This window comes from Lolium rigidum, chromosome 2 (assembly GCF_022539505.1).
Source record: "Lolium rigidum isolate FL_2022 chromosome 2, APGP_CSIRO_Lrig_0.1, whole genome shotgun sequence".
NCBI classification, from domain to species: domain Eukaryota; kingdom Viridiplantae; phylum Streptophyta; class Magnoliopsida; order Poales; family Poaceae; genus Lolium; species Lolium rigidum.
The window spans coordinates 257248582-257257684 of record NC_061509.1 but is presented as its reverse complement, the minus strand read 5'-3'; the positions used below and the strand labels follow the sequence as shown (position 1 = coordinate 257257684).

Below are 9103 nucleotides of genomic sequence, written 5' to 3'. Positions count from 1 at the left end.
CCGTCACCTACGCTCCTGCCACCTCACGCCGTCACCCGCGCCACCGGGTATAAAGCAACCTGCCCGAGCCCTACCTTCCACTTCACTAGAAACTCCTGCACAAGTTGCTGCTACGGCGGCGACGCTCCCGACGACGAAGCCATGTGCGGCGGCAATGCAGTCGCGGAGTGCGAAGAGCTGAGGCGGATGCTGTGGCCCCAGAAGAACAAGCCCAGGACGCGCCGGCTCTTCGCGCGGTTCCCGGAGGTGTTGGAGCTGGACGAGGAGGACTTCGAGGAGTTCGAGGCCGACTTCCAGGCGTTCGAGGCCGACTCCAGGGACTCCGACTTCGATTTCGGGGCTGAGGACGATAGCGACGACGAGGTCGTCGAGATCACGCCGCCCACCGTCAAGCCGTCCATCTCCAGAGGTATCATCTTCGCGTCCCTGGGAGTGGTTTAGTTTCCGTAATTGATTGCTGTCAGTTTTGTCGTTTGATTTGCTGGGAAGAGAAGCATGTGTTGTGATGTCCTGTTTTACTGTTCTGTTAGGGATTTCGGGGTATTATGGAGTGATTTGGGACAAGGGCTAGGATACTGTTCAATCTGGGAAACCGATTTTGGTTGTCGATCTGGGGATTTCTACCTTTTCCGAGTTCGAGAGTTGATCCTTTACTGTTCAGTCAAAAAGAGAATGCTGATTTACATGCTCAGCGTTTAGTCAAAAGGGTTGAACATCTCAGTAAAAAAAGTTTTGCTCCGAGGTCTTGGGCCTTTCAGCCTTGTGAATTGTTTCATCGCTTCCTTGTTTGCAGGAATTACCCCCTTGTTCCATGGTTGTAGATGTGCGTCAAGATTTTCTAGCTTTGTTGAACTCTCAATCTTAATAGAGTATTGTGTTGATTGTCGAGTCCTGTCCTGCATAAATGATCTGATAAATTCACTGATCTATCAGAGGCAACTTCTGGGGTAGCTTATTTCAGTCAATATATTCTATAATTCGTCTTTGTGCATTTTTTTAAAAGATGTTGTGTGTTCTTGTTTGCTTAGGCTGGAACTAGATGATCATTTTCATTCGTTTCTGCATGTCCCTGTATATTTTTAATATACTTGATGACAGCCCAAGTTGAAGCATTGATCCTGCAACAGTTGAATATGCATCTGATCTCAGTAAAACTTGTTGCCACGATCCTGCGTGTCTACTATTGATTGATGTAGTTTAGTCTTGCGGGTTGGTGCCTCTGAATAAGTTATTAAGTCTTGGTGGCTTCTACTACTGATGTAAATCATAAGAGTTGAAACGTTGGTCTCTATCGAAATTTTAGCTACTCTCGTTTCTTTTTCCTAGTTTACATATAAGATTGCCATGTTAATACTGGATTAGCCTAAAGTTCGATATTGCGTGTTTTATTTCGATCCAAGATTATTTGAATGTACAACTGCAGAATCATGGCGAAGTCAGTAGCATGAGGGTTATAACCCTGCATTTTTTTATTAATTGTGGTTTGATGGGTGTTTGATCCAAAATCTGAAGGGGACTGTACTCATGGTTCAGTGTTCATCTGGGTTATGGCCTCTCATGTCTAAGTTCAGTAAGAAGAAATTTCGGTATCGGGCTCTCTTAGTGACACTGTCCTTGCATTGCAGATGGCTTGAGCACCATGACCACTGCTGGTTTTGATGACCCTGCAACAGGGTCATTGAAAAGGAAGAGGAAGAACCAATTCAGGGGTATCCGCCAGCGCCCCTGGGGTAAGTGGGCTGCTGAAATCAGAGATCCCCGCAAGGGTGTCCGTGTCTGGCTGGGTACTTTCAACAGTGCCGAAGAAGCTGCAAGAGCTTATGATGTTGAAGCACGCAAGATCCGTGGCAACAAGGCCAAGGTAAACTTTCCAGAGGAACCAATAGTTGCTCAGAAGTGTCGCCCTGCTGCTCTTAAAGTACGCAAGTCAAGAGAAGTACAGATACCTGCCGTTGTACCAGCAGTCAACAACATTGCACATACAAACCAGCCACCTGCTCAGCCTGATAATGTGCCATTTGTTCCTGCAACGAACTCTGCTGCCCCTGTTGAAGCTCCTGTCATGAATGTGTACTCTGACCAGGGGAGCAACTCCTTTGGCTGCTCTGACCTCAGGACTCCAGAGTCTGCGCTTGTCCAGAGCAACACCTACAGCGCAGTGGTGACTCCTGTTATGCAGAACAATGCAGATGATCTCACCGATGGGCTGGGGGATTTAGAACCTTATCTGAGGATTCTCATGGATGATTTTGTGGATGAACCGATCGACAGCCTTCTGAATCTTGATGGACCTCAGGATTTCCTCGGCAACATGGACCTTTGGAGCTTCGATGACATGCTCATCCCTGGCGAATTTTATTGAGGGTTTCAGAACCTATATATAGGGACAAGGGTAAGCCTTGGCAATTTAACCTTCAAATGTAGTCACAAAATCTTTTCTTTACTCTGAACTGTTTGCTTTGTGTTTCAGGAATAAGACTATGGGAGATTGGGAAGCACCCTATTCTCACCATTGGCTAGCATATGTTTATGTCCATGCTTAGATGCGAAAAGTTGCATCCTGAGTCTCTTTTGTATTTGGCCCGTTCCCTATTTGACTGTCTCAGTATGGCAGCCATTTGTAAGGTTGAAGAACCATTGTCTGTCTTTTATATCGTTGCTATCATATCTGAATGTGAACATCGTTAATCTGTGTCCAGTTTTATGCTTTAATGTGTGCTCTTTATTGCTCTTTTTCTTCAATTCTGTGATTTTAATAGTTGATAAAATTAATTCAATGGATTTTTGTTGGTCGGGATACATGGAGGCCCTTTTTTGAACCTCCGGAAATTCGAATTTAAATATTTTAAAAAAATTCAAAAAATACCAGGATGAAGAAAATATTATATGATTACTTAACCGAGATTTTTTATGGATTCCCCATTGTGTATAGTAGAATTCGAATGTACAACTTTAGAATGATGGCGAAGTCAATAAAATCAGCTTTGTCTTAAGAAGACTGCATTATTTTTGTTAAGTGTCATTTGATGGTTGTTTGATCCAAAGTCTGAAGGGGATTGTACTCATGGTTCAGTGTTCATCGGGGTTATGATCTCTTATATCCACTAGTAGAAAAAGTGCCTCTAATCCCGGTTCGTATGGGCCTTCAGTCCCGGTTTTGCAACCGGGACTGGACGTTCGGGACTAAAGGCTCAACCCTTTAGTCCTTGTTCAAATGTACACCGGGACCAAAGGCCACGCCACGTGGTGCGGTCAGGGGGCTCGTGGTGTAGGACGTTTGGTCCCGGTTCGTGAGACAAACCAGGATTAGAGGGTCTCTGCCGCGGCAAAGAAAATGGCCGCTTCTCTGCCGCGGCAGATGTTGCGGGTGGAGCAGCGTTTCTCTGCCACGGCAGAGAAACTGGCCGTTTCTCTGTCGCGGTAGAGTTTCAGGGTTTTATATTATTCATTCAGAGGAGACTGCGGAGGCGGCGGAGGCGGCGGAGGTGGCGGAGAATGAGCTGGAGGTGGCTTGCTTGGCTTCGAACCTGGAAACACAATGAGTTCCTTCTTCCAATGAACGGTGGTGCTAAGGGCTTCTCCCAGTTCAGTGATTTCCCCATCTTCACCTGCAGGGTGGTCAAGCATCAACGACTCATATCCTGCCATCACTGCATCCACCAGCACAACAACATAGTCATCTTGGACCAGACGGCAATGGTAAGTTCTTGTAGGTAAGACCCCAAACGAACCGGGACTAGAGAGTGGCTTCGCCCCGTGCCGTCGAACCAGGACCAATGCCCCCCACTGGTCTCGGCTCGTATTAAAACCGGGACTAATGCTCTAAGGGGTGTTGGACGAAAGGCCTGTTTTCTACTAGTGATCTAAATTCAGTAAGAAGAAATTTATGTGTTGGACTCTTTTAGCATTGACACTGTCCTTGCATTGTAGATGGTTTGAGAACCATGACTACTGCTGGTTTTGATGACCCTGCAGCAAGGTCATTGAAAAGGAAGAGGAAGAAGCAATATAGGGGTACCCGCGAGGGTGTAAGGGTATATTGCCCCTATGTGTGGTTTTGGTAATTAGTGACAACCCCTATGGACTAATGTTTTCATTGAGTTTATATGAAGGAATATTCGATAGATACTACTTGTGGTTCATGTGTTGGATTCAAGTATGGATGCCATGAAGATAAAAGATATACCTTGAGTATTGGCATCAAGATCATCGATCTGAAGACATATATGAGATATGATCAAGAAGAAGAAATGAAGAAGGAGTTCTTATGTGGAGATCAATATTAGCCATGCTCTAGCTTATGTGATAAGCAATGAATGATCAAGATCTTGAGTGCTTGATTCCAAGTGAAGAATTCAAGTTATGTCTCTAAGTCGGTGTCATGATAGTCTCATGAGTTGAGCTATGGTTGACTAAGATTTAGAGTATGCAAACAAATTAAGAATTCTTTATACGCCTCAAGATAGTATGATAGAGCATGAGAAGATACAAGGTTGACCAATACAAAGAGTGAAGAATAGATTCAAGATTGGTCAACACATGAAGCATGAAGAATGTGCCACGAGAAGTCATGTTGTATGGTAAGCCGTGTCAATTATGCTTTATGAACTAACCCATCACATATGTTCCCTTGTGTTGTCTATGTGGGTTAGGTATCTTTCCATGGGCATACATCAAATGTGAGATCTCATATAGCCCATGAGAGGATGGCGTCAAGTGGTGATCGTCATCAAGGTTGAGTTGGGCAAGTTCAAGTTGAGCATCTCAAGAGGATCATATGCTTGAAGCTTGCCGTCCATTTGGTGATAATGGACATGTGAATATGTACATCAATGGAGCTTTCCCATCATGGTGTATGGGGGAGCATTTGTGAGTCTTCACGAAGTAACGATGATCAAGTAAGGCATTCCGACTTGAGTGGGATTTGAAGAGTTATCATCAAGATCAAGAAGGATGCGCAAGGCAAAGTTATGGCCTTGTTAGGTTTTCCTTTTACCGGTCTCAAGGTGGTTGTTGGGAGACCGGATTATAGGATAGATAGCCACACTATCAAGAGGGGCTTTTGGTTGGGTAACTTGATCACATCGTCTTAGGGAGATCAACCCTTTGCATACTTTGCATATCCCTATTACTTCTTGGTGTTTCTCTGTGTGAGGTTCTTGAGCTTGTTTCTAGCTTTACAACAAGCCCAAGTTCATCGAAAACGGAATCCGCATGCATCTTCTATTGCGTTTTCGAGTTTGGACGTCTTCACCGTTTCTTGACGGTGGGAGACTCCCTCTCTAGTATCATCTAAAAATATCATGTGAGGAGTCTCCATACTTCCAGTTTTGTTGGAGTCTATTTGTCGTTATCTTTCCAACAAAATTGGTTTCATATCAATCGGAGTTCGGGAGCATTTTCTATTTTAAAGAAAAAGAAAAGATCTTCACGAGTCCTGCAGTCCGGCCCATAGCCCGGCACCGGCGAGCCTCCCGCCGGCCCGCCCGGTGGAAATAGGCTGTTGGGCTCGTGCACATCGGGCCTGCTCCAGGGGGTCTCCAAGCCCACGCCCGGCACCACGCCCGTTGGCCGCCGGATCGGCCAGCCCAGCGCCCGGTCGACCGGCCCTCCCGCCGGTTGGGCCCCTTTGGCCTGAAGCGCGGCCTGCTTTCCCCGCCTGGCCTATCAGCCGACGCTGCCGGCCTGTGCGCCGGCCCATTCGGCGCCCAACCAGGTGGACCGGCCGGCTGGCCGGCTGGGTCGTTTTTCTACCCGTTATTTTCCTTAACGGTTATATTTTCCCTTGGGCTATAAATATGCCTTCTTCCACCTTTGGATGGGCAAGTTCTTACACTCTCTCTCATCCATTGTTGACTTTGAAGAACTTGCCCTATCTCTTGATCCCCTCCATGATTCTTGCTCATTTTTGAGGGATCTAAGAGAGGAGATCTAGATCTACAATCCCCACCTATCCATTTCTCCTCTAAGTTAGGGGAACCCTTTAGATCTAGATCTCGGAATCATTTGTTGATCTCCTCCTTGTTCTTCCTCTCTAATCTCATCCTAGCATCTGTTGCTTTGGTGAGATTTGAGTGTGAAGGATTTGAACACCTCTAGTGTTCTTGCTTTACATCATTGCATAGTGTTGAGCTCTCCACCATGATTAGTTCGAGTGAGAGACCGTGAGCTTGTTACTCTTGGAGGGTGACCTCCTAGTTGGCTTGGTTGGTGTCCCGGTGACCTCTTCGTGGAAGATTGTGAAGGGTCCGGGCTTCTCCTTCGTGGAGCTTGTGAAGTGGTTGTGGAGCTTGCCATCTCCGGAGTGGAGGAAAAGCTAGCCATAAGGAAAGGGCTATTTCTTCGTGGGACAGGCTCGGAGAATAGGGTGAGCCTTCGTGGCGTTGGGAAATCCTTCATGGGATCCCCACCCCTCCAAACGTGACGTACCTTCTTGCAAAGGAAAGGAACACGGGAATACATCTTCATCTCCGCGTGCCTCGGTTATTTCTATACCCGAGCTTACTTTCCTTGTTATAGCCATCGTGCTTGAAGTACATATATCTTGCTATCACTTGTGCTACATATATCTTGTGTCTATCTTTCTTAGCTCTAGTTGTTGTTGTTGCACTTAGTTGAGCCTAGCATATTTAGGATTTGTGCTTGTAAAATAAACGTTAGTTTAATTCCGCATTATTACAAGCCAAATCCGTAAGAGTTTTAAAACGCCTATTCACCCTCCTCTAGGCGACATCTCGTCCTTTCAATTGGTATCAGAGCGAGGTCTCTCATTGTTTAAGGCTTCACCTCCTTGAGAGTAAAGATGTCGGCTAGAAATATAGTGCACAATGACACAATTATCCTTGATGGTACAAATTATCTTTTGTGGAGAAATCACTTGCTTTGTAATCTTCGGACCTTGTGTCCAAATATAGAGCGATTTCTAGATGTAGGTTTTTCTCCTCCGATGGATCCTCAAAATCTATCTTTAGAGGATGAGAAAAATTACATCTTGAAGCTCAAGTATCTAATGAGATTTTATTCTCCTTGAGACCAGATTTTCGTAGGTTCTTGATATTTATAAAGCCAAAGTCGTCTCATGAGATGTGGATCAAGCTTAAGGACATGTTTGGTGGACCCATTTTTCATTTGGTCGGTGGTGTCTCCGAGGAACTCTCTTCCCCTTCACATCATGAAGAGCTCCAAATTGCTTCCACCTCCGGTCGTGATGTGTTCTCATCTTCATCCACTTCACCAACGTGTTGCAAGACACAAGGTAATGATACGGTGAGTGGTGAGGAAAATTGCAATGTTGATATTGTGCTCAATAATGATTCTTCATCTCTATCCCATTGCAATGTTTCCTCTTTGGACTTAAACACATATAGCATTGAAAATAATCTACATGCTTGTGTTGATAGTCCTTGCATATCATGTGTAAATTGCTTACATAGATCTCATGATGATATGTTTGCCTTGTTTTGTTTCCATAATCAAAATTCTTCTATTTCCTCTAGTTGCTTGTTGACTAACAATGTAGAGGAAACCGATATGAATCAAGACACGATTTCAAATGGGGATTCAAGAATATCCTCATCTTCATCCTCCGGTATGCACATGTGCCTTATGGCAAATGGATCAAAGGTATCTCCTAATTTGACTCCTAACACATCATATAATGATGAGAGCGATGATGATGGTTGATACGTCTCCGACGTATCGATAATTTCTTATGTTCTATGCCATATTATTGATGATACCTACATGTTTTATGCACACTTTATGTCATATTCGTGCATTTTCTGGAACTAACCTATTAACAAGATGCCGAAGTGCCAGTTCCTGTTTTCTGCTGTTTTTGGTTTCGAAATCCTAGTAACGAAATATTCTCGGAATTGGACGAAACAAAGACCCAGGGGCCTATTTTTCCACGGAGCTTCCAGAAGACCGAAGAACATACAAAGTGGGGCCACGAGGTGGCGACACCACAAGGCGGCGCGGCCCGGGAGGGCCCGCGCCGCCCTATGGTGTGGCCCCCTCGTCTGGCCCCCGACTCGCCCTTCCGCCTACTTAAAGCCTCCGTCGCGAAACCCCCGATGCGAAAAACCACGATACGGAAAACCTTACCGAGACGCCGCGCCGCCGATCCCATCTCGGGGGATTCCGGAGATCTCCTCCGGCACCCTGCCGGAGAGGGGATTCATCTCCCGGAGGACTCTACACCGCCATGGTCGCCTCCGGAGTGATGAGTGAGTAGTTCACCCCTGGACTATGGGTCCATAGCAGTAGCTAGATGGTTGTCTTCTCCTCATTGTGCTTCATTGTTGGATCTTGTGAGCTGCCTAACATGATCAAGATCATCTATCTCGTAATTCTATATGTTGTGTTTGTCGGGATCCGATGGATAGAGAATACCATGTCATGTTAATTATCAAGTTATTACATATGTGTTGTTTATGATCTTGCATGCTCTCCGTTACTAGTAGAGGCTCTGGCCAAGTTTTTACTTTTAACGACAAGAGGGAGTACTTATGCTCGATAGTGGGTTCATGCCTGCATTGACACCTGGGACAGTGACAGAAAGTTCTAAGGTTGTGTTGTTGATGGCGTGTATTTCACACGTTCGTTGGGCAACCCCAAGAGGAAGGTATGATGCGCACAGCAGCAAGTTTTCCCTCAGAAAGAAACCAAGGTTTATCGAACCAGGAGGAGCCAAGAAGCACGTTGAAGGTTGATGGCGGCGGGATGTAGTGCGGCGCAACACCGGAGATTCCGGCGCCAACGTGGAACCTGCACAACACAACCAAAGTACTTTGCCCCAACGAAACAGTGAGGTTGTCAATCTCACCGGCTTGCTGTAACAAAGGATTAACCGTATTGTGTGGAAGATGATTGTTTGCAGAGAAAATAGTAAAAACAAGTATTGCAGCAGATTTGTATTTCAGTATTAAAGAATGGACCGGGGTCCACAGTTCACTAGAGGTGTCTCTCCCATAATATAAAAGCATGTTGGGTGAACAAGTTACAGTCGGGCAATTGACAAATAGAGAGAGCATAACAATGCACATACATGACATGATAAGTATAGTGAGATTTAATTGGGCATTACGACAAAGTACATAGA

At 45.5% G+C, this 9103-nt stretch overlaps 1 protein-coding gene across 1 annotated transcript; it reads left to right on the top strand.

The window, feature by feature from the left end:
• The first annotated feature begins 261 nt into the window (after positions 1-261).
• LOC124688618 (ethylene-responsive transcription factor 1-like) lies at positions 262-2362 on the top strand. Its single transcript, XM_047222273.1, has 2 exons — positions 262-409; positions 1626-2362. The coding sequence occupies exon 2, from the start codon at positions 1640-1642 to the stop codon at positions 2360-2362; it is 723 nt and encodes a 240-aa protein (XP_047078229.1). The 5' UTR covers positions 262-409; positions 1626-1639.
• The last annotated feature ends 6741 nt before the right edge of the window (positions 2363-9103 follow it).